This window comes from Brachyistius frenatus, unplaced genomic scaffold (genome assembly GCF_029030835.1).
Source record: "Brachyistius frenatus isolate BFR_SWC_R1_liver_20210118 unplaced genomic scaffold, ASM2903083v1 Contig_153, whole genome shotgun sequence".
Lineage (NCBI taxonomy): Eukaryota > Metazoa > Chordata > Actinopteri > Embiotocidae > Brachyistius > Brachyistius frenatus.
The window spans coordinates 893,387-919,020 of NW_027210752.1; the positions used below are offsets into that span (position 1 = coordinate 893,387).

At 41.8% G+C, this 25,634-nt stretch overlaps 3 protein-coding genes across 3 annotated transcripts in view; 1 reads left to right on the forward strand and 2 right to left on the reverse strand.

The window, feature by feature from the left end:
- The window catches only part of LOC138631349 (bromo adjacent homology domain-containing 1 protein), a 100,896-nt gene extending 78,777 nt beyond the window's left edge, over positions 1–22,119 (reverse strand). Inside the window, exon 1 of the mRNA XM_069716210.1 lies at positions 22,116–22,119. The gene's annotated coding sequence lies outside the window, so the exon portion shown is untranslated. The remainder of the gene's footprint in view (positions 1–22,115) is intronic.
- Positions 28–2,791, reverse strand: LOC138631341 (galectin-3). Its single transcript, XM_069716198.1, has 5 exons — positions 2,750–2,791; positions 1,963–2,565; positions 1,795–1,883; positions 1,407–1,578; positions 28–458 (listed from the first exon to the last, which is right to left on the reverse strand). The coding sequence occupies exons 1-5, from the start codon at positions 2,789–2,791 to the stop codon at positions 300–302; spliced, it is 1,065 nt and encodes a 354-aa protein (XP_069572299.1). The 3' UTR covers positions 28–299.
- The window catches only part of pak5 (p21 protein (Cdc42/Rac)-activated kinase 5), a 60,253-nt gene continuing 47,315 nt past the window's right edge, over positions 12,697–25,634 (forward strand). The window contains exon 1 of the mRNA XM_069716216.1: positions 12,697–12,896. The gene's annotated coding sequence lies outside the window, so the exon portion shown is untranslated. The remainder of the gene's footprint in view (positions 12,897–25,634) is intronic.

Sequence of the window (25,634 nt, forward strand, 5' to 3'; positions counted from 1 at the left end):
GAAAAACAAATGCCTGTGTGTGTTAGATTGTTAGTTCTGAGGCAGAGGAAGTAGTTTGAGCTTATTGCAGCAAATTATAAAATGAGCTCAGCTCATGTTTTTCTGAATGTGAAATAACACACTGACACACATACCTCTTCCAGCTTTAAGCATCATGATGAATTCAATTTAAAATTTTGGTTCCTGCATGATGTTGTACATAAATGTGGTGATTATTTGTACATGCCTGTGCAAATTTCTCTGCATATGTATTTTTGCTGCAATTACAACACACTCGGATAAATGCAATCATGTATTCCTCAAGGAAGTGTCTCCACGTTGATGTAGGTGAGGACGACATCATGCAAGATGTTGATTCTGTCGATGCGGTTGAGCTCTCTTACGCGGTGACGGAACTCAAACAGCGGGATGTTGTTCACCGCCACCCTGAACGCCTCAGGAGTGCACAAGATCTTCATCTGGAACAAAACAAACCATTTATTACTTCCATCTAACCTGTGAGCTGTCCTACATCCAGTGCCCAAGTAAAGAGCAAAATACACACATTAATCAAAATGTTATTTTGTAACCGTTCATCTGTGGTGTTTAGTCTTTACCTGGAATTCAAAAATATTCCAAATATACGATTACAATGATGAGCAAAGTAAAAACAGTTTAAAATTACAATAAATTAGAAAATGATCTGCTGTTCCAGGGCTATAATGATTACCCATTGACTAAGGTGATATAATGACATATATTACACATTATTACAGTACCAGATCAGTTAATAGTCAACTGGGAGTTTGTAAGAACATACTGTAGCTGTTACTGATGTGAGTAAACAGACACAGAGACAGGAGTAGCTCTTCAGATTAGTCACCTCTTTGCAGTGCTTGTTAAACATGATTGTTATTGATGTTACTGAGCAACATGAGACCCCCACTGACCTCCAGGAGCCTCCCTGCAGTATAGCAGCTCCCTTATCTAGGACCCGCCTGCACAAACGACTTTCCAACCCTGTCCATCTTTTCCGAACGTTAGCCTGACGTTAACCATGAGAAAGTGACCTAGAGTCAGATAAATGCAGCATGTGTAGCATTTTGAAACAGCACCATGTCATTGTAAAATTATTTGAGACCACAGGCGACAGCTTTGACTGCATTCATCTAATGTTATTAGTTGTAGTTAGTTTTACACATTAGTTGTCATTAGTATTAACATTAAAGTGTTTTTTTTTTTTAAATTTGCTTTAACTTAATGAACATTGACCCTCCATCCATTTTGTGCCGTAAAATATTTGTGCTGTAAAACAGTCCAAATATATGTGGTATTGATTTATTGATGTTATCATGCTACACACAGCATCTTTGCACCTTTTCCCTCAATCCACTACTCCTTGTCTAATTCCTGTATCTGCCACTCACCTCAAAAGGGCTCCCAAGAGCGAAAGGGAAGGGCCCCTTCAGGTCCCTCTCTTCAGGGCCCCAGCGTTCACCAAGTTTGTGGTTACGTACCAACACCTGTTTGCCCCCCTCGCTGAAGCGGGGGTTGATGTGAAAGGCGATGTCGTTGCCTCTCAGAAAGTTCACAGTGAACCTGCAGCAGACCAAAATGATTATATTTTAGAATGCATCCTATTTAAAGAACCTTAATGCCTTTTAACATAATATTTTTGTCCTTCATATTATGGTCAAATATTGATTTGGTGCATATTTTGAATTTACCTAAAATGTAATGATATTAGCTTCAGAAAACAGAATATTAGCAACAGAATAGTTGATAAAGACACTGGGCTCACAGAAATAAGCTTACATTTTAGCATTAGGCTTCACATGGCCCAGGATAGTCAGCATCATTTTGTCATACACCCCTCGGGCCAGGTTCAAGTTGTATGGCACACTCTAAACAGCAAAGAGAGAAGCACTATAAAGCAAACTGACAACAACATTATCAATGTCAGATTCCTTGACTAAGACTCACCATAGGTCCTGATGTGGGTGGGAGCCACTGTGGAGGCATGATTGATGGATTCTGTGCAGGCCATCCTGACTGTCCCGGGTTATAAGGCCAACCAGGGTGGGCAGGCCAGCCCAGGACACTTGGATGGATGCTGGGAGCAGGTGCAGGTGCAGGTGCAGGTGCAGGTGCTGGAAGTGGAGTTGCAGCCGGGACTTGAGCTTGAATTGGAGCCAGTGGCTGGGGAGGCTGGTATTGGGTGCCTGGCCAGCAAGGCCCGCAGGGCTGCATCGGAGCCGGAGGTGGTACCTGAGGTGCAAGTTGAGCTGGAGCTGGGACGATGTTTGTGGTCGGTGCAGGAGTTGGTGTTAAGACTTGAGCGGGGCCTGGAAATGAAATTGGAGCAGGGCCGGACACTGGAGCTGGTTGTGTTCCAGCCCAGCAGGGTGTGTTTGGCTGGCCAGTCCAGCAGGGTGTGTTTGGCTGGCCAGTCCAGCAGGGTGCAGGCTGGGTGGGCTGCGCCGGCCATCCAGGGAACCCGGCTCCAGACGGAGACAGGCCAGGCCAAAGGCCGTTCGCCTGTGGGGAAGAACTAGGCGGGCAGCTGCCACACAGAGCGTCAGAGTGCTGGGACGAAGAAGGAGGAAAAAGGGTGGATGAAGGGAGAGAAGGGTCAGGAGCCAGAAGAGCGATCCGTGGAAGAGAGAGGGTGGACAGGATGGAGGACACCAACTTGCAGTTGCAAACAAGGCCGTTCGCCATAAGCAAAAATGTAAGCATTTGGATTTAGATTTAGATATGTCATTCTTACCAATGCGGAGATCTGAGAATTTGATGAGGTACTTACATCCATGATGCCTGCAGGAAGAAGATTAAGTTTTTCTTCTCATAAACTTTATGAAAACAGATACATTAAAACAGAAGTAAATCTCAGACCGCAATCAACATGAGCTGAAATGTCACTCAAGGGAAGATAACTAAACATAGACAAAAAAAGCTACTCTTTAACAAAGGGTATAAAAAGAGAGTATAAAAGATGAAAGAGTATAAAATTGTAGTTTATTTCTTTGTATTCAGAACATACATGCAGTCCCACTGAGCCTTGACGAGCATCAGAACTAGTTCACTGGGTGTCCACCAGAGGACTCTACAGCTTTTCAGCATGTCAGAGTGCCGCACTAGAACGACTCCTTAGACACTGATAACTAAACCATTGAATGTACTAATTGACTGATGACCAAAACAGAAAACTTCCTGAGTCAGGCAGAAACAATAACGGCACATTGATTCCAGGTTATATGTGCACTTAAAGAGGAATGTGCAATCACAATGAATCTTTGGTGTCCATGCTCGACCACTAATATATAGCTGTCCTTGTGAATGGAGGTTCCATTATTAAGTAATTAACTGGACTTGCTATGTGCTTCTTAATGTTTGCTATCATTAAGAAATACAGCCAAACAGTGATAATTATCATTTCTTATTTACAGTTGTAGTATAGGTGCTTTACTAAAGTAATATTAGTCAATTGGATATTAACGCATAAGTTCTAACTGTATAGAGTATATTCATCATTTAACGTAGTAAAGGAGTTTTCAATTGCCTTGATTTTGACTGTTATACTTTTAATACTGTACTCATCTCCACTAATATTACTAATCACTAGCAATCAAACTGATAAGCAACACAACAAAATGAATTATATTCTTATATTTAGATTCAGTTTATGATCTATCTGTCATGTGCACGGTCACACTGTGCACTCTTCACATTCACAAGGTTATCTCAGGATTCAGACAGGGACCTGGTACTTTTAAATGCAAAGAATAATTTTGGAGTTTGATCCATTAAAATATAAATAATTTTGTAGAAGATGCTAAAGATGCAATAGTAAGAGGAGGCATTACCTTTTCTTGTCTTTACTTCTCAGATGCACACAGGAGTAGGCAGCAGGCTGTGGCGTAGTTCAGGTCAATAAATCGGCTTGTAGCCAAACACAAAGAAGCACTCTTTTATAAGGCCAAAATCCTCTACCCATTTGGCCCCTCCTCACTTTATCACTCCACTGTCAGAATAATGCCACTCCCTATGTGAGCTATATGTTACCGATCTTTTAAGAAGAGCATCTTCACTTTGTCCATGTCATCATTTTAATTTCAACAAGTGACTGAATTATTGGATCTCCCATGTTGTTAATTCAAGTTATGATAAGTAAAAATAAGTAAACTGCAGAGACAGAGAAAGTCAGTGTGCAAAACTATAAAGTAATATCAAAGAAATGTAACTTTGCAAGCATGTCCTGCTTGTTTTAAAGTTTCAAAACAGTGAAATTAGGAGTTTATGAAAAATGTTGTGTCCAGCAGATGATGGTCACTTTATTTACCTAAACTGGGCCCGGTGACAGCACAATGACTCGTCTCTGTGCTGATGTGTTTCATTTGTCTGTTGAGCAGTCATGGGACTGTGTAACACTCAGGCCATATCTGTCTTGGCCACACAGAGTAACACAATTACTGCAGAGAGACAAATAATTCAGGACTTAAAGCTGTTTCCTCTACGTCCAAATGATTCAGCCATTAGCAGCTGAAAAGTCAAGCATTACAGCTTGGTTCGCCTCAAGGTTAAATCACGGAGTTGAGTTTAGTTCTCAGTGGCTGAGTTCTTACTTCTGATTTCATATTTTTCTCTGGAACATTTCTGAGTTAGTTCACAGTGGTATCTGACTGCCTGCCCAACATGTTAAAATATTGATTCTGGTATTTTTGATGAACAAAAAAATACCTCATGGGTCAAACTCAAAACCCAATAAGTCCCCACATAATCATCCAATAAATCTCCAGGGCAACAGCATCATAACAAGCCACACTTACACACATGGATTCACCCATGTGCAATGATTGAGCTCACAACATTATTAGATTAACCCTCATCTGAGCTGAAAAATTTCAGAAATGGCAGAACCTCTTAGAATGCAAAGACTTAATCCTCCGAGAATTCAACACCCAACATTTATCCTACTGGCCCTGTAATTTTAAACTCTTTCTAGTAACATAGAGGGAAAATCAGCTTTTATGAGATGCATAATGCACACAGATCACGTTAGCTTTCACATCAAGGTTGAGCCTTTTCTCTCAGGTAAAGAGCCATCTGTACGGTATTTCGTCTTCAAGTACAACTTAGTGCTACAGCATATAAAGGCAGTTGATAGAAAACGTTTTGGCAAAGTATCACCTGACCTTTCTTGTTCTCAGTCCAGCATCAGTTTACTTTATTTCTCACAAAGTGCTTTTTCAGTACACTACATTTCTCAGCGCCTGTAATTAACTCCTTTAAAAATAGACAGTTTGCAGGTTATTGCATCATAACCCGTCACAGTATATTGATTCCAATGATACAAGTAAAAATCAGTTATTTTTATTTACTGACTACTTACACACTTCAGCAAACAGTTATATTTGTATCGTGCCTTTTAACACTACTCAGATATGCTACTAGAGGACCATTTTCAGAAATGTTCACAATTACTACAGAATCATTTTCCTTTTTTGTGCTGCTGTTGTTACAAATTTAACAAATATTATACAAATGCTGTGAAATTTTAACTACTTTCGTTTAGAATATTGTCGGACACAACCTAAATGCAAAAACTCGCTGGGCAATTAGCATATGCAATGGCTAATTCTGTATCATATTGTGTTATGTCATCATATACAATACAAAGACAAGTGTGCACTCACACATTCATGCTCATTAATTCTTCATGAGTGTATGAAAGCACCCTTTGGCCGGACCCCAGGAGCCCAGCTGTGGCTCTCAATGCCACACATTAAGTAAGTAAAGGGTGCGGCCACGTTGGACATTTTGGGAAGAGGAAGCCTCTGGCACTGTATGTGTTTGAATGTGTTTGAATGTGTGTGTGTGTGTGTGTGTGTGTGTGTGTGTGTGTGTGTGTGTGTGTGTGTGTGTGTGTGTGTGTGTGTGTGTGTGTGTGTGTGTGTGTGTGTGTGTGTGTGTGTGTGTGTGTGTGTGTGTGGGTGTGGGTATGGGTGTGTGGGTGTGTGGGTGTGTGGCAGCACTAGAATTTGTTAAAATGAGCATCTGTGCTGATTAAATCCTAATGTCTCATCATCTCCTGTAAGCCATTACAAGGAAAATTGTGTAGCTCTTTTGTTTGTTTTAAATTGATTTTTAATTGTTTCCAGAATTAGATCACAAACAGATGAATGTCTGTCATTTGCCCATGCACAACGGGACTTGTTGTATTACGGGACACAGTGAGCAATGCGGAAAATGTAACAGCAGATTATATAGTTGTCAGTGCATTGATTAAATGGATATTTATCCCTCCATGAAATAAGGCTGACATAGCACTCTTGACATTTAAAGCAGCACATAATTTTTGTTGAGTACAACTATACAGCAGCAACACACTGTCATTATGAATCAACAGATAATGATTACAAATCTGAAGTTTTGCTCAACTGCAGAGTTTTAGTACAGTAGCTTTTGGTTCATTGTTTTGATTGTAAAGCCCACAATTGATCTGTTTTGTCATTTTGAAGCCTCGAGTTCGGCATTTTGTACTGTTGCCATCTTGGTTATTTGGTGCAAGGATTGACCAGAACTGACTGGACACGTGAGCATGGATCTGACTCGATAGGACTTGAGAACCAGGGGACACTACAGCCGCCTACCTTCACAGGAAACTTGACAGCATCCCAGGTATGTTGATCAAACCAAACATGCCTCCCAACATACCTCTCTTTGAGGCCTAATATCTAATTAATTCTGGAATTATTTTCAGAAGGACCACCAGAACATTGATCAGAGGGAGTAAAATTAGCTCATGACACTAATGATTTGTGGAAAAAATGTTTTGTAATGCTCCATGTTTAGTTCTGACTCTGGGAACAGAAAGTAGACCCGTCCCAGACGACCTGAGGGGTCGGGATGGTTCATAAGGTCGCAGCAGATCACAAATGTATTTTGGCCCTAAACCATTCAGTGCTTTATAGACCAACAGCAGGATTTTAAAGTGGATTCTTTGTTGGACAGGAAGCCAACGTAAAGACCTCAGAAGTGGAGTGATGTGATCCAGTTTCTTGGTCTTAGTGAGGACTCGAGCTGCAGCGTTCTGAATCAGCCACAACTGTCTGATTGACTTTTTACAGAGACCTTTGAACACACCGTTACAGTAGTCGAGTCTCCTGAAGATGAATGTGTTTTTCCAAATCCTGTTGAGACATAAATCCTCTAATCCTTGATATATTCTTCAGGTGATAGTAGGCTGATTTTGTAATTGTCTTAATGTTGCTGTTCAGATTGAGGTCTGAATCCATAACTACACCTAGATTTCTGGTTCGGTTTGTGTTATTTAACATCAGTGATTGAAGGTGAGCTCTGACTTTGAATCGTTCTTCCTTGACACCAAAAACAATTACTTTTGTTTTATCTTTGTTTAATTGAAGAAAATTCTGGCACATCCAGTTGTTGATTTGTTCAATGGATTTACCCAACCCTTGTATGGGATTATAGTCCCCTGGTGATATAGTTATGTAGATTTGTGTGTCGTCTGCATAATTATGATAGCACACTTTGTTGTTTTCCATAATCTGAGCTAGTGGAAGCATGTAGATGTTGAACAGAAGAGGCCCCAGAATTGAACCTTGGGGATCACAACATGTCATTTTAGTCCGCTCTGATGTGTAATTAGCTACAGACACAAAGTGTTCTTGGTCCTTCAAGTAGGATTCAAACCAATTTAGTGCTGTGCCGGCGAGTCCCACCCAGTTTTCTAGTCTGTCTTGTATATGTCATGGTCGACCATGTCGAATGCAGCACTGAGATCCAGTAATACTAAGACTGAAATTCTACCACTGTCTGTGTTTAAGTGTATGTCGTTGAAAGCCTTAACAAGAGCAGTTTCAGTACTGTGGTGCTGTCGAAACCCTGACTGGAAGACATCAAAACAGTTGTTTAGCCAAGAAGTTGTTCAGCTGTTGAAAAACAGCTCTTTCAATTATTTTACTTCGAAATGGGAGGTTTGATGTTGGCCTTTAATTTTTCATGATTGCGATGTCTATATTGGCCTTCTTTAATTGTGGTTTAATAACTACAGTTTTTAGGGCCTGTGGGAAGACATTTGAGAGAAGGGATGTGTTTACAATTTGTAAAAGACCAGTGGTCACACAGACTTCCAGTATCCTCTGGTTGGTGTGGAGGCACTGACTGCTTGCTAATTTTCTGAATTCTTTGAAAAAATACTTGATTGCAAAATCAGCAGCTACTGACACGGGAGGGTTTGTTAGCCTTTCGACAGTAGCAAAATAAGGCATGTGTATTATCATTGTTCTTGGTAATGATGTCAGAGAAGAAGGACTGCTTTGCATTTCTCAGTTCCAGATCATAACTGCGAAGTCTCTCTTTATAGATGTAACAGTGAACCTGGAGATTTGTTTTTTGCCACCAGCGTTCAGTTTTTCAACACTGTCTTTTCTCTATGGTTGATGTAACATGTTGATGATGGGCAAAGTCATGTAATCATGTAGTAGATAGACACAGGTGTGTAGCCTCACCTTTTTTGGAATGTGGGAGCTTCCAAACTCTTGCTGCGTTCAGATGGAACTCGTGAGCTCCTGGTTACAATATGGTAAATCGTGTGCACCGCATGTTTTAGCGTTCAAGTGGTTAAGTCATAAAAACATGGACGGCTGACCATTTAGCAAGCTAACAGAGGGGATAATGTAATGCAGGAAATGCAAAGGCACAGAAGGAAAAGATGGGGTCGTTGGGAAGATCAGCCTTTTGTCAGAGGAAGGCTAATATCTAAGTTATAAAAAACAAACTCTACATAAATAAAATTACAATATCTTAACATCCAATGAAAAAGGAACTTCCATGTCCTCTTTCATGTCCATAAAGGTCACAACTCGTGAACTTGAGGCTTATAGAAAAGTTGTATTTGTATTTCATGAGAGACGTTAAATGGGAGTCTGTGGAGCCGGAAACTTGTTGGAGTCACACCCTGGTCGCTGTGAGTGGTATTGCAGCTTAAAGAAGAAATTTCCCCTCAGGGATTAATAAAGTGTATAAAATCAAAAATCAAAAAAATTAAAGGACCCCTTTTCGGCCCAAAAAGCTAAATCCATTTTTATACAGCCTACCATCGATGTTCTGACCACAAAAACAGGATAATATACACTTACACAATTAGGTGTCATGAAACATTTGGCTTTATTCTAAATACTAAGTACTAACATAACAAAGGAACTACATTTTGCAATTTACAACTCCAGCAAGAAAGAGGTGTCAAGGGATAAACTAAAGGTATGTGCATTAAGAAACCACCATGGCTTTTAGCATTGGTCACAACGGTTTCATACGAGCTTTTCAAGGTATGTAGCTGTTTTCAGCTTGTTTTGCTGCTCCCAAGTGGTCAAGATGGTTTAAAATTAGACCTCACAGTTAACAGCGCCTTTCACAGGCTAAGCATACATACTATCACCGTACTGGAGAAAAGTCTGTTTCTGCTTTCAAAGCACCAGGTCAGCCACAACAAGCTTCGATGTGGCAATGAAACGGTGTCTCAAGGACACTTTAGCAGTGTGGTTGAAGAGGTTGTCTCCTACACTTACTCACTACCTGCTGCTCTGTTGCACTTATGCAATACACTCCACACTGGAAGATCATAAATCAAGGCCTCACCTCTCATGAGCCAGCAATGCATACTATTTACCACCAAATTGCTTCATCAACTTGCTGTATTGACAAAAATGTTCAGTTGACAAAGTTGGCCCACATTGTCATATTTCCCTGGCTTTGACTACCACAAAACAAAGCTTCCTGTGAGGATTGTAGGGAATTGCTTTGCTTGGGCTGCATATTGTCAGCCGAGAAACAATCCAGAACATTTGGTTTGTGGTTAGTCTCCTGTTTGGCCTATCAAGAGCCTGAACTGGCAACTCCTCGTTCCCTCAAGCCCTTCTATGTATGTATCAAGTCTGTGACTGGGGAATAATGTGATAAAGAGTTACTTAATAAAACTCAATTTGAAGTTGAGAGCAAACTACAGTGCTTCATTTAAGTGGATGTTTACCATGTGGTCATGACATGTGCTGTTCGATGGGAGTAATGATGTCATTTACAAGAGATTTCCTTTTGTAGTTTCAACCAATGAGGGAGCTGTTTAAAAAGGAGGAAACCATGAGGCATGCTGCTGTTAGGCAGAAGAGAGCATTCTGGCAGCAGCAGGTTTTCCAAAGCAACGACGGTGGCATTAGTCTCTGATAAGCACTGGGCCTCGTTCCAACTCTTGTAAGCTGCAAACGCCTTGCCTCCTTTTACATTTTCCCGACTCTTCACCACTTTTTTCCTCTTAAATGTACAATAACTGGAGGATTGGAGTATAAGAGACACCTCTACATTTGCATGCAGTCAAAAGAGTGGTTTTCCATGAGATAGCGTTTTTTCAAATAACCTGTAGCAGCTCTTACCCAGAGTCTAAGATGGTTTTGTGCCCTCAAAGAGTGAGTGAACAGGAGAGATAATATCAAAGAGAGTATGTAAGAGGGAGGTGCTTTCAAATACAGTGATATTGCTACAGTTGCCATGGGGACAGTAGCACATTTTATTGGGGACCTGAGTGTGTTTATGTGTGTACTTCTGGAAGTTTATGTTATCATAATCATATCTGTGCTACTATGAGATCAGTATAATATCACAAAGGCTGACGTTACTCACTCAGCGATGCTGTGGCTTGCGTTTCAGTCATAACCAACAGCCATGCTCTGAGGTAACCTGTGCACTCCCACAATCCACCACTAGAGGGGGGTGTCAAATTCTCACAGAGGAGGTTGTAGTCATGTGGTAAGTAAATCCTTGTTCCATGAAACACCATAATGCATGATGTGATGAGGCCAAAAGCAGCACTGCAATCAATAAAAGGGATGATCCACCAAAAATGGTTTTAATAACGAGAAAAGACTTTGCACATGAAGGGTTGAGAGGTGTCTGTAAGATTTCTGCATTTTCCTTAAAACTGTGGTCAGGATTAAACGGTTAAAGTTTTCATGGGGTCAAAACATAAGTATAACTCTTTAAACCATTTCTAAAGCATAATTCACTTCAACAGTCTTGTTATTATCCAAATATGGCAAATGTCACTGCCTCCATAAAGAGCTTTCACCCTCCCCAAATACAAACTAAAAACTTTTCATAATCACATTTGAATATTGTTTGCTGACACTTCAAAGCAGTTGAGATTTTTTAGGTTTGGAATATCCAACTAATATTCTTGACAATCTATAATTCATATATAACAGGATTTAAAGCTTGCCATAGAAAAAAACATCATTGCCCCACACGGCTATATGAGAAGGATAGATGTGGCTGTCCTTAAAGCCCATAATAAGTGTTGCTTAGCCTGGAATAGTCCTGAGCTGAAGGGGTGTTCCCACTGCTGAGAGTCTGGGCTCACATTTCCGAAGGGGATTTATGGGTGGTAGAGAGGCTGGGAGACAGAGCAGGCGAGGACAGTATCATCACAAGAGGACAAATCACTGGGGCAGAGAAAGAGCTAATATAAAGGAGGCGTGTGTCCGTTTTCAAAGTGCATGTCTAGTTTTGACATATGTAGCACATATGTGCAGTGAGAGAGTCCTATACAGACTGTGGTGAGCTTTGAATTCTTCACTTGCATGACCAGCTGGTAAAAAAAAAAGCAAGTCATGCAGTGGTGAGATTTATTTGGTTGATGAGCCTGAGAAAAGATGGAGAAAAATCACACTGCCTCTGATCCCAGTGATTAACAACAACATAAAAAGCTGGACCTTGGCATAATAATGAATACTTTTGGCCTCCTCTCTTATTCTCTTCCTCAGCTAAATAGTACAGCTCAGACACAGGACATCCTGCAGCCAATTCTTGCCCCAGGGCCCCCTAACAGGTCAATTCAGCCATATATACATACAAATGATGTAAATCATGATGCAGAAGCTGCACTTATTTCAACCATTTTACTTTTAGCGGTTTTCCATTCATCCATTAGGCCTACCTCTATTTATTCTAGCCATTTATCTAACTTCCATTAATCAAACGTTCAATTGTTTATCCATTGCTTTTAAGAATTTCAATTATACTACTTTTAGGTTTGTTTGTTTGTAGCACCACTAATTATTCCTACTACATTTCTACAATCGGCTACTTATAACTTTTCCAACCGTTTGTCCATTATTTCAAGTTGACTATTTCTCCTATTCATCTATTGCTTTAAACTAACTACTCCAACGAGGCTCATTATGCAACTGCAGCTACTTTGAGCTATTTCAAACATTTATCATTATAGTAAGCTTACTATTTCACCCGTTTATTCATTACCTTAAGCTAAATATTCCCAACTATTTATCCATCACTTTAACATTGCATTTAATGATCAGCTTCAAACATTTATATTAGCCTGCTGTTTCAACCATTTATGCATTATTTCAAGCTCAACCGCTATATATTCTTTTGATTTGTTTATTTATTTATTTATTTTTTTTACACTGCTTTCTTGCTGCTCTTCACGCACCTCCTTTAAAGCGTCAACTAGTTCCGTAACGGGGAATGAAAGAAACAGGACAATCGTGAGGTAAAAAAAAAGTACTTCTTGTAAATAAACGCATGTGCGGATGGAGGTGAGTTACGGTAGGTTGACGTGACTGAAAGTTGTCGCTGCTCTGCTGCACAGGTGCTCTCCTTATCCAGAGCGCTCTCCGCCCTCTCCGCCGCCACGAACTGCGCTCATTCGCTCTCCTCAACAGCCCGGATGTAGCGCACAGGACCGCACAGTCTTCCACTTAGATGATAATAACATGGCGCTGGCAGACACATAACGGTGCCCACCGCGGTGATAATACCCACAATAACAGGCCACAATAAGCGACGGGACATGTGAGCTCTTCGACCCCCGACACAAGCAGGTAGGTGCGGAGCATTTGATTCGAAAGAGACGCTTTGACGGTGCGATTCGGTGGGAAATGTGGCTGCAGCTTCTTGCAGGGGAGGCAGGAAAAAAAAAAAAAAAAAAAAAAGCCGCTTTCGGAAAGGCGAAATGCTCTGCTAAAGGTTTAGTTTGTGTCTCTTTTTTTGTCTGTGCGTTGGTTTAAAACCCTCACACGGAAACGGCAGTGCCGTTCGGGGCAGGTTCGCGTCGCCGCTTGCATGCACCCGTGCAGAAACAAATCTGTCATTTTCTAGTACATGTGTTGTCATGGCTGTCAGGCTCTCCGCGCATCGACCGCTGTCCTTGGTATTGAACTGGGTGGGCATCACACCGAAGCATGTTGCAAACAGATTGCGAAGGCCCCGTGTGTGCCTGCTTTCTGTTATTGTTGCTCAAACGAGGAGGAATTGTTTCTAATGGTTGGAGGTCGAAGGAAAGAAAAATAAAATCCCTGTAATGTATCTCCAGCCTTACAGGGGCTCAGTGTGTGTGTGTGTGTGTGTGTGTGTGTGCTGCTCAATGGTGAGTTCACAGCCTTGATGGGACTTTAAGCTCTCACGTTGTCTTTATATTTTTTGCAGTAATAGCATCCCTTTAAAAAAAAAAAAAAAAAAAAAAAATTATATCTACATTCCCTCTACTCTATGGCAGTGATGATGACAGTGCAAGACATTTATTTGCGCTGCCGGTGTTTTTCCTCCTGCAGCCAGTCAGTGTTTGCTCGGGCTAATGTAGGCCAGGTGAGGGCAGGAACAGATGGCTTGCTTTCAAGTTCAGTGTGGCTTTCGGATTAGAACGTGTAGACGAAAATTAAAAGTGGTGGCTTGGCCCTTCTGAGCTGGGGTTCCCCTCCTAAGCTCATAATCGCCCTCACAACACTCTATTAATAGAGATAATCATAACATGTTGGTCAAAAACTTTAACACCTTCAGGAGGCCTGTGTTTTGTCCTACAACATGGGACACCCGAGTGGTGGTGGTTCCGAGAGTCCAGTGGATGCAGCTGGTGGATTTGTTTGCCTTAGCAGGGATGCACATTATAAAAGTGTCCAGCTATGACCATCAGTCAATGATCATTCTCATGTAAACAACTTGAGCTTGAAGCAGCTAGGTGATTAATGGATTACCTGATCAACCTGCAACTATTCTGATCATCAATTTGAATCATTTTTCAAGTTAAAATGTCAAACATGAGCTAGTTTTTGCTACTCAGGGGAAGGGATATGCTGTTTTCATTTCCCTTATGTGATAGTAACTGAATGTCTTTGGATTTTGGACATAGCAAGACATTCGAGAGCGTCATCATGTGCTTCAGGAAACCTTGATGGGCATATTTTATTATTTCTTTTCCTATATTTTACAGACAAACACATTTGATTGTAGTCTGGGTGATCACATCTGGAGTTGTTTTTCAACATTTGGCATTTATTCAGCACTGAATCAATTAAGGGAGCAGATTAGTCGTTAGGGTTGGCCTTCACTTAACATATGTGGCATTTTGTCTGCATGGACAGTGGAAGGAATCATTAGTTTCAGCACTACTAACAGGTATAAAGGTACTTTATAGCTGCAGTATTTTAATAGAAACAGTAACATTTGTAATCATTGTTTTAACATAAAATTTATGATGTTATATTAAGAATAAATGCTAATATATCATTAAACTCTATTTTGCAGGAATCTATGGCAAAACCAACCACTAAACCACTGCACTATAGTCTTGTAGTAATGATGTAGTGGTGATTTCCCTTTGATAAAGATCACAAATTAAAAGGGCACACTGGTACTTTTCACTGGGGGAAAGTGATATTAAAAACAATAATGGTAGAAATTGATGCAACAAGATGCTAATATGTTGACTTTAATTGGTCAAGCTCCCAAAGCAGTGGCTCCTACAATTCCCATGGTGGGTCTTGATAGCAGCTTCCCTGCATGTTTTAATTCCCACACCCCCAGTTTTATGTTTTTTCACAGGCTTTCCGTTTGAAATGTGTCTCCACAGTCAAGCTATAATAACCTTGATGGCATCATTATATATTCAAACTTGACAAAACTCCTCTAGAGCCAAAATAGAAATGTAATCTCTGCGAGTACCCAGATCTTTGCGTAAAATTGCTAGAGCGCTCTTTTAAATATCACATTTTCCAGTCCTCTTGTCCGAATCACACGTCAAGGTGAGATTAAGGGTGCTCTTCTATTTCTCCTTTTCGAGATGACGGGGTGTGTTATTTTATAATCGGAAGACACTTGGAAGCTGAGTCAGTGTGTTGGTCTGTGCATGCTTGCTTGCACACTCCCTGGTTATCCACTCTGTAATGTATTCAGCAGCGAGCACAACAGCTTTACATAATGATCAAAGCTTGAGGGATGCCAGAGCATGGCTTCAGCCTGCAGTAATAATAATAATAACCTTTGAAGTTATCACAACCTCATTCCCCTCATATTCTGCCTCTTGCTTTGTGTTTCTCATTCTCATTCTCTAGCTCTCTCTCTCTCTCACACACACACACACACACACACACACGCATGCACGCACACACACACTTGTACGGACCCACTAGAAAGTCCTCTCCTGTTTAATGTTTCTGGATACGGGGTGAGCACTTATAAAGAGGATAGCGATAATGAACACATGACTAACTATTTTCGTCCCTATGGCACTAGACTACTGCTCTTGCTGCCTATAAGGAGGCAGCCTGCGTTGTTCGCACATAATTCACAATTACGTAAGAGTACAAGGGAGTCGTACATTGAATAATGTAGCCAGAAGGAGACAATCTCGTGCTCCTTTGCTGTGCACACTGAAGTATGTCCTCGCTGTTGGTGCTGTTTCCTCAACCTTCAAGACTGACCTCCTGTGCCACTAGCCAGCATCTCTGTCTCTCTACCTCTGTCGTTGTCTCTGTGGTTAAATAGTGCTCCAAATGCATGGGAGGGAAGGTGTTATCTGTAATTGAAGAGTCTGATTGAGCCCTCTGTTTACATGGGAACCTCTTGACAGACTCACTGGCCATTTTAACAAAGTGTCTGGCAGATTTGTGCTGGTCGATTTTGCTAATCAAGAAGCGGGAGTCAGGAAGCATGCAGACAAGGTTTGGAGAGAGAGGAGAGGAGGGATGAGGAGACAAAAAGTGAGACGTACATACAGAGGACGGAGGAGGAAGCCAGAATAGATGTGACAAAAGAAGAACAGAGGCAGACAAGAGCGAGAAAATGGAAAAGTGGGGCAGGTGACCGTAGGTGGTGTAACAGGAAGTGGGGATGACAGGGAAACGGAGATTGGTAAATTATTGGAATTAAAAGGGATCGAGGGTGAGGAATAAAAATGAGGACAAAGAAAAAGGGGAGAAAAAGAGGCTCAGAAGGCCAGAGACTCGCAGACAGAGTAGAGGAAGGGGTGAATATATCTATAGAAGGAATACCTGCCTATCTGTCTGTGTAGGGGGTCATGGTTTTTCCCCATCCTGTCACTTCTGTTAATTTCAGCGGCAACAGAGCAGTCTGTCTGAATGCCAGACTCATCTTCAGGTGTCAGCAGTTTTGTCCCAGGTTATTGCATTTTGCTGTTTTAGTCCCATGATTAAAAAAAAAAAAAAAAAAAAAAAAGCTTCCCTGATGTTTTCTGCATGGCTTGGTATGTCAGTAATAAAACAAGGTGTGTGTGTGTGTGTGTGTGTGTGTGTGTGTGTGTGTGTGTGTGTGTGTGTGTGTGTGTGTGTGTGTGTGTGTGTGTGTGTGTGTGTGTGTGTGTGTGAGAGAGAGTGTGTGTGAGTGAGTGAGTGTGTGAGTGTGTGTGTGGGAATACAGAGGGAGAGATTGAGCATATGTAAGTGGCATTATGACAGAGGAGGAGGAGATGAACGAAAGCAATTGGGAGAGATGGAGGAAGAACGTGTGTGAATATGGGCCACAAGTTTGTGTCTTTTCAGGGATTGAGAATTGAATACTTCCACTATACAACATGTTACATGCCACATTATGAAAATAAATGGTATAGGTACTGTGTCATTATAATGTGACCAGTAAATGTACATTGTGGTAAATTGCAATTAAACTGTACAAATCACAGTGGACATGCTCACCATGGATCTAAGATGTTACCGTGACTGTCATTAAGCTCTCATTTCTGTCTTTTCTCCGCCTGAAAACACACAGTAAACGCGCGCGCGCACACACACACACACACACACACACACACACACACACACACACACACACACACACACACACACACACACACACACACACACACACACACACACACACACACACACACACAGAAAGATTTAACCTAGATACTCCCATAGCGTCACAATCAGTAGAAGGAACACAGTCCGCCATAACCTACATCCTCCACAGTGTCCTCTGTCTAACTTGTACGTCTCTGCGCTCAATGAGGCTGTCCTACTTCTCTCCCCATTGGTCTCTTGTCCAAAGCTGGAAAGGCCTGACTGGCACTCTGCTGGAAGTGTGTGTGTGTGTGTGTGTGTGTGTGTGTGTGTGTGTGTGTGTGTGTGTGTGTGTGTGTGTGTGTGTGTGTGTGTGTGTGTGTGTGTGTGTGTGTGTGTGTGTGTGTGTGTGTGTGTGTGTGTGTGTGTGTGTGTGTTTTGGTCATGGGGCTAAGGCATCAAAGGGCACTGATGAAGAGGCCTAGCAAAGCCTGAATACCCGGCGATGCCCTCAGGCGGCTGACTGCTGCATCTGCCTTCACTGCTGCCCAACACAGCACTGGCCCTTGCAGCTCTGTCACCCAGCCTCCAGGCTGAGGGAGTTATTTCTATGGAAGTGTGTGTGTGGTGAATACTTGTTTGTGAAGCGATAACATGCCTCAGCTTCCCTGTATGTTGGCAAAAAGGTGGTTGATTCTGTGTTCTGTGTGGTTCTAGTTGTGCAATAGATGCCTAAATCTGTTGTGTGTTTACAACATTGTCTGTGTTTGTGTACAAGTAAACTGCTGTTGTGACCAGTTGGAGCCTAATTCCAGTTTAATCGCTATTAAAGTGATACCTATTTAAAATGGGTGGCCTTGGAAAGCCTGTTGCTCCGTCTGCAGCCTTCCCCCAAAGCACTTTTTGAGCTCCAGGACCATGAAGGAGCAAAGTTCTCCTCATTAAAAACAAAACCAGTCAGCCATTCGTTTCATATTACAAAAGGCCAATTCTGCTCTTTTTTGGATCGTGCATAAAGGAATAAAGAGGCAGACTAGGACTACATGTAGCTCCATGTAGTACAACATTTTTTTAAGATTATCATCTGTGATATGGTGCAGTGGTTAGCATTGTCGCCTCACAGCAAAAAGGTTCCGGGTTCGAATCCGGTCCTGGGCCTTTCTGTGCGGAGTTTGCATGTTCTCCCTGTGCTTGCGTGGGTTCTCTCCGGGTTCTCCGGCTTCCTCCCATCATCCAAAAACATGCACCTCAGGTCAGGTTACCTGGCGCCGCTTTTAAAAAAATAAAATATATATATATATGGTGGCATGTAAACTTTTAAAGCTCTTTATGTGACATGTTATGTCTTCTATTTTAATTTGTGTGAAAGCAGAAGTGTAAAAATGATCAGTTGTGCTTCTACATGTGACAATTTATTAGCCACACAGGGACTTCCTGCGACTTCCTGAAATCTTGTCATCACCATGCCGTTGCCAGGCAACCAGCAAAGACTCAGGAGTGGTATCGATATCTTCATTTAACTCTGAGAAAGAAAGCGAATAAGCACATTTCCCCCTGATTCCCAAACTCCTCCTTTAAGGACTTGGTTAAGGAAATCAAATTATTCTGAAATGAGGTTTTTAAGACACTGTATAAAACTTTAGTCGACACAAAAGCTTCAATCCGAGGCCTACCTTGTTATATCTCTAATGCGCAACTTAATTTTGACTTAATCTTCTCTTCTTCTTTTTTTTTTTTCTTTGAGGTTAATCTTTTAAGTGTAATCCTCACACAGACCTGGCTTTTATTGCAGTTTAAAAAGCAGTTTCGCGGTGTTTTTACAAGTCCTGCTAAAAGCTCAAAGTTGCAACTGTCGCGAACACAACTCATAACCTGAAGCAGCAGCAGTTATCCACAGCTAAATGCTGTTGGCAGTCTTTTGCACGCTTTGTCTCGAAGATCTCTCTCTATAATTACTTACTTCTTTTGCTACTCCTGGCAGTTTTTCTTTTCTACCTCTCTTGAATACTGCAGACTTGCAGATGAGACTTCCACCCAGCGTGTCGACAGTGCTGTAGCACCTCGTCTTGTCAGAATTGTAAAATAAGAAGGCTCATTTTTTATGGCCACATGCAGCTGACTGACGGTGACTTTGCGATCATTTGTGAGACTGCAGCTTGTAATGTATTTATCACTTTGGCTTTGTTAACAGACATGTTCTTTGGTGTATTTTACGATGTTTGTGTGTGTTTGATGTATTTACGCAATGCAGTGGTGAATGTAGAAGAGTGATGTGGGGTAAATTACTCTATAGAGATCATGAATACTTCTGTATGTAGGCTACTTCAGGAAGAATGAATTATGTCTCATTTGTTGAAACTCACCTCTGGGCGTATTCTTGTGGGGTATATTGAGGGGGCATGACCACCATGCAGGAGGGGAGACTTTGACTTTGAAATGCAAGTGCAACTGTAGACACGTTCATCTGATTTCGTCCTACTCAGTGATCACAGAGGAAGCAGGAAGGAAGGGAAGAAGCAGCAAAGGGAAGAAAGTGAGTAAAGTATCCTGAAGGGATCGTCTGAGTCGCTCGATACTCTCCATCATGTTGCCAGTCGGTATACACTGTAGCTTTCATAACGGTTGTCGGCGAGCCCGCGCTGTTTTGTTCTGTGATTTGAGATCAGTCAGGTGGAATTTCATCAAAGCAGACTTGAATAAGGACATTCATTACGGCTCAGCTTGATTCATTACCAACGCCCAGCTCTCCCACACCCCCATGGGGAGACTTCAAAGGGAACTGAGAGGGTGAAGATGCAGGCTGCTATCGCACTGAGGCTTGGATCATAGCATCCTCCTCACATCCGCACTGTATCCACCATCTGGGAGGTAATTATGAGACAACGTGCAACAGTGGCTCGATATGACTATTGTGTATTTGAAGCAACTTAATCCGACCTTTGAACCTTTAGTTTTTTTCATGTTTTCAGCTGACATGTTCTAAAACAAGAATCTTGGAAGTGCTCTTAAATATGAACTTGATGTCGTGCTAAAAGACTGAAGCTAAAACCAGTTGATGTTACATATGGAAGACATCAGAAAGAAACAGCACTGTTCTTGCACTGCAGTGGAAAGAGAGTAAGTCCTACCATTGAATATACCATGAAGAAATGCAGTGTGAGAATGTTATTTCTTTCTAATATAACCTGGTATGGCTGCCTAGTTTAAATACTTTTAACCTGACAAGAGAAAAGACGCAGGCTATGGGAGAAAGGAGTAACACGAGTTTTGCAAACATAGCATTATCTCGGACACCAACTTTTTCTGCAACAGTGTGAATCAGTTATTTGTGATTTATGAGCAGGGCAGCGCTGCTAACGTTAGTCTAAACTCCCACAGCGTTCAGGACATTGGACAAATACACAGTGGACGTGCCACTTGTGCTAACCGTGATGGTTAAAAAGGATGGAAGACTGCGAGTGTTAATGTCTGATTTAAATAAACATCACACCATAGTCAATCAAGGCCATTACTGAGACCAGACAGTGACATAGTATTGTTATTCCAGTCTGTGCTCAGAGTCCCATTTGTCTTGACCAAATGAGTGAAATCCATTCAATCAGTATTACAGAAGACAAATGGCATCCTGTTATTAAGCTAATTATACAGAATAGATTACTTTCTGATTGGACATCGTCAGTTGACAATGATTTATATGAGGCAAGACAATCTAATCTGTCCCAACATTTGGTTTGTGACGCTCTAAAAATTGACTCCATTCAGCTCCCGAAGTCAATTTTGCAATCAAGATTCCTGCCATGCTTTTTAGTCGACACAGTGTTCACATGTCAGATCGTGTGGCAGTGAACACGCAAACCGACACGTTTTCATGCAAAACTGAGTCGAAGCCGTGTTAATATTGATATCCTGGGTGGCGGACGTTATGTCTTTAGTTGATTGCCTGCACCTCTCCTCTCACCATCTACTCTTCACTCGTCTTTTGACGGCGGAGAATGTTGTTTCTCATCCCTCGTCAGTCAAACACAGCGATCTGGGCCTAAATTTAGCTCTGCTCGGATACTTGACCATCACATAGATTAGCATCTGTGATGTGATGTCTTAACATGGCCTTCGGCTGGGAGCCCAACACAACTTCAGGCATAAAAAAAACTCCCTCATTAGACTCTCATGTCATCATTTGTGTGTGTGTGTGTGTGTGTGTGTGTGTGTGTGTGTGTGTGTGTGTGTGTGTGTGTGTGTGTGTGTGTGTGTGTGTGTGTGCGTGTGCGTACGACTGAATACATATGCACTCACATGGTTACTCGCATAACCACACACACAGACACACGAGAACACACACAAGGCAGGCGGCTAATGACGTAGCGTAAGACAGAGCACACAGATGCACTAGCTGAATAGATTAAAGCAATCGTCCAACGACACAGCTGTGCTCTCTTTGATGCCTGGGCATGAAACTGCAGGAAATGACATCAAAAGAGGGATGCAGAGACTTAGCTGATATTAAAAAAAAAAAAAAAAGAGATCCACTCTGACGTGGATGGCATGTTAACGCTGTGTACCAGAGCAGCTGCAGGTTAGCGCTCCTCCAGTGCGTCTATTAGGTTGATTGATACACTTCTCTATTTGTGGAGCACTTGTAACCCTATGAGATGACGTGAACTCTTTCATGTTATGTAATTAGTGGCCAACTATTCACAATCAAACTATTATCCACTAATTATACCACATGTTTGCATCCGATGCCTTTCCGAAGCAAGACTGTGCAGCGGTTTTATTCTCACGCATTCGGCCTAACTTTCTACTCTGTGGTTGGGTTAAATGGAGCTCCCTGTTAGTATAAGAAGGAGGGGCAAAATATGCAGCATATAGGCTTTTTAGCAGTTATGTACTCAATGGGGGTTTGTTGTGTTGTGTGTGGTTTTTTTTTTTTGGGGGGGGGGGGTGTTCCCGGAGGAGCTTCAGGAGCAGCAGCCGTGCATGGTTCTGATCGTAGAGCATTCACAACCCCTGCCAGTGTAGCTCTAATTAAGGCAGGCACGAGCTTATTTTAAACCCCCGGTGTGTTTAAGAAGACAACTCCCGGAGTCAGTCAATGCAGGAAGAAGAAGAAGAAGAAGAGGAAGAGGAGGAAGCCGCATGCTGCTGAAATATAAATGGGCTGCACATCGTTGTTTTACTGCAACAGCGCTAACAAAATGGTGGACCCCTCGGACGGCAACAGTTGAGTCCAGATTAGTTAACAAAGCGATCACATAGTCATAGAGGGATGACTTAATTTGGGTGGTTTGGCCACTTGGTTTCGTCACCCATGCGTTTACGCTCCACATGACATGTACAGTGGTCAGTCGCCTTCATTATCTGCTAAAGATAGCGTGACCTCCTTCACCTAAAAAGTCAACAGCAGAAAGTAGGTCCTTCACCTCTTTCAGCCCTGCAAGCAGCTGTCTCATCTCTTTTGTATTGCTCCAGGAAAAAGGCAGCACTCCTGATTGTGCCGTTATGCAGAATGCTACAATGCATTATGAATTATTTGGCTTTGTTTTCCCCCTGTCGTTCTATTATCCTTCTAGCTAAGCCTCTTCATTTCCTCTGCCTCGGACGACTGTGCCACTGTGCATTTCCCTCCCTGTAATTTATCCATCTGCAGAAATGGATCATGCGTGAGTGTGTGTGTGTGTGTGTGTGTGTGTGTGTGTGTGTGTGTGTGTGTGTGTGTGCTGAGTAATAGGAAACGTTGTGTTAAAGGGTGATGATTACTCCGGCTCTTGTGGTTTACAAGCAGACAAGGTAATGATGGCTGCTACTTTCTCAGCTATCTTCCAGTCAATCCTCCTGAAGTGAGTTAGTGTGTGTGTGTGTGTGTGTGTGTGTGTGTGTGTGTGTGTGTGTGTGTGTGTGTGTGTGTGTGTGTGTGTGTGTGTGTCTTGGTGTGTATTTCTGTGCTGAGTAGTAGGAAATGGATCTAAAAGCTTGGGGGTATTGCTTCACATCTTCATGAGCAGCGTTGTTTTATGAATGACAGTGAGACACAAGGTCTGTTTAGTAGCTGGTCTGGAGAGTTGAATCTTCTTACTTCAAATCAGTGACAGAAATTACAAAAGTCGCTTGTTGATTTTAGCAGCTGTTGCTACCTGGTTGATCATGTGAGTGCTGGCCTTGAACTGGTTAAAACATTGTCTCTGGCTGTGTTTTAAATGTCACTGGATTCGTCTACATTAACGTAACCTGTAACTTCATGAACTATGATAGTTGTTAATGATATCTTCCTTGGCCTTGGAAATAACATTTTGGTTTATGTAGGTAGGAACCAATTCAGTTCTTACATTTACACTCTTGTATTTGTAGTTATTGAAAAGGAAATGACTCTACTCCCATTGAAACACTTTAAATTCATTCAGACGATCACTTTTACTACAGCCCCAGTGCACAATATCTCAGATTATGAAGAAATCCAAAGATTGACCCGACTGATTAAGGATTTTAAAGGTCCAGTGTGTAGGATTTAGGGGAAGCTTTTGACAGACATATAATATACTATTCATAATTATGTCTTGATTCGTGTAAAATCACCTGAAACTAAGAATTATTATTTTTGTTCCGTTAGAATGAGCCCTTTATATCTACAAAGGGAGCAGGTCCTCCTCCACGGAGCCCACCATCTTGCACCTCCATGTTTCTACGGTAGCTCAGAAAGGACAAATCAAACTATGACTCTAGAGAGGGACTTGCACGTTCATCGCGGCCAGTGTAGGTTCTTGCTTGCTACTTGATTACAATTGAAGGAGATGCAATCTGCAACCTCACTGCTAGATGCCACTAAATCCTACACTGCTCCTTTAAGGATTTTTTTCTCAAATAAAGTTGGGTAAGCATGTAATCTGACATCACACGGTATACATGTCATACTTCAAGCGGTCTCAATAGTTTGTGATATCTTCTGATGGCTTGATATTGACATGAAAAACCCCTACATTGCTTCTAGCAATCTTTTTTGACAGACTGTCCTTGAAAAAAATAGACATGCACGATGGCTGCTACATCTCATCTTGTCAATCATTGGCTTTGTCCGTAGATCTGTGTGAAGCATTTGCAGTTGTGCTTCAATGTATTTATAGCCTTTAAATTGAGCTATGGGATGAGCATATTCATTTGTGATCCTGAATCCCGTTTATGTAAAACATGCAATGGTATTTACATTTCAGTCGGATGTAAAAGAAACTCCACAGCAAAATTTTTGAATCAAACTATTCTTCTATTTGGCTGAATGGATGAGATGGAGACAATTTGTGGAAAGAGAAAGAAAAACCAAAGGACAATAAGCTCAGTTTAATTGTGTGATGTTTGAATCTACTAACACACCCAGTCTCACGTGAGTTTCTGATTGTAACAGGCTGTGACTGTATTATCAGCTCCTACTCCTTTTTCTCCCCAGAATACTGTGATTAAAGTAAGGGTAGTTAGACATAAATAGATCCTAAGCAAACAGAGAAATCTAGAAAAACCTTGTATTTTTACAGTTCAGATTTAGAGCAGCTACGGGACACCTTTCCTACACAAAATTATTAATTTACAGCATTTAAAATATCTGCTCCACATCATTTTGCAGTTCTCTGGTGTTGACTTAAATGTATCCCTCATTTAGCTTTTTGTTTTTAGTTGATTTTATCTATGATACAACTTCTTGGCTTGTGATCCTTTAATACAAAAATGCTTACTTGCAAACAATAATAAAGCAATGAGCAAAAAGGTTTTAAGAATTAGCAAAAGTTTGTGTAGAAGAATTTTGTTCTTTCTTTTCTGCACCTGGTAGACATCTTATGACCCATTTGATTCATCTTACTGCCCCTCAGGTGCCCTGCCACAGACGCTCGCTGGAATCCGGTCACAAAGCAGCTGAAGGGTGCTACTGGGAGGAATCAGTGGTTATATGGGGCGTGCATATCTGTGGCTTTTCCACGGATCTTAGGCCTGGGAACAAACAAACAAACAAACAAACAAACAAACAAACAAACAAACACACACACACACACACACACACACACACACACACACACACACACACACACACACACACACACACACACACACTCACTCACTCACTCACTCACACACACACACACACACACACACACACACACACACACACACACACACACACACACACACACACACACACACACACACACACACACACACACACACACACACACACACATTTACGAACACACTCGCACAGTGACACACGGCAGTCCTAATCCGGGCCCGTTATCAGCCAGCATCAGTGTGTGAAGTCATGTGGACTGGTATGAGTCTGCGGCTGAGCCTCAAACGCTGCGCAGCCGAGATCCGCTGATGAGAGCATCTCCACTGGACGCATGTCATCCTTTCACACCCTGACCCACCACTGCCTGGCGGCCCACATTATCTGCAAAGCTGTTTGGTGGGGAAAGAAGACGGGCTATATTTAGCATTTTATGTAGTCAAAAGCCTCCGTAGTCAGGAGACCAGTGAAAAGTCAGATGCAGTCAGAATTGTCAACTTTTGCGG

What these genes read in the sequence shown, in the direction of transcription:
- LOC138631341 (XM_069716198.1), bottom strand. Translation starts at nt 2,791, where the DNA reads ATGGATGTAAGTACCTCATCAAATTCTCAGATCTCCGCATTG. An exon ending in ATTCTCAGATCTCCGCATTG is followed by an intron (nt 2,566 to 2,749) that starts GTAAGAATGACA and finishes TCTTCGTCCCAG; the next exon opens with CACTCTGACGCTCTGTGTGG. An exon ending in CACCCACATCAGGACCTATG is followed by an intron (nt 1,884 to 1,962) that starts GTGAGTCTTAGT and finishes TTTGCTGTTTAG; the next exon opens with AGTGTGCCATACAACTTGAA.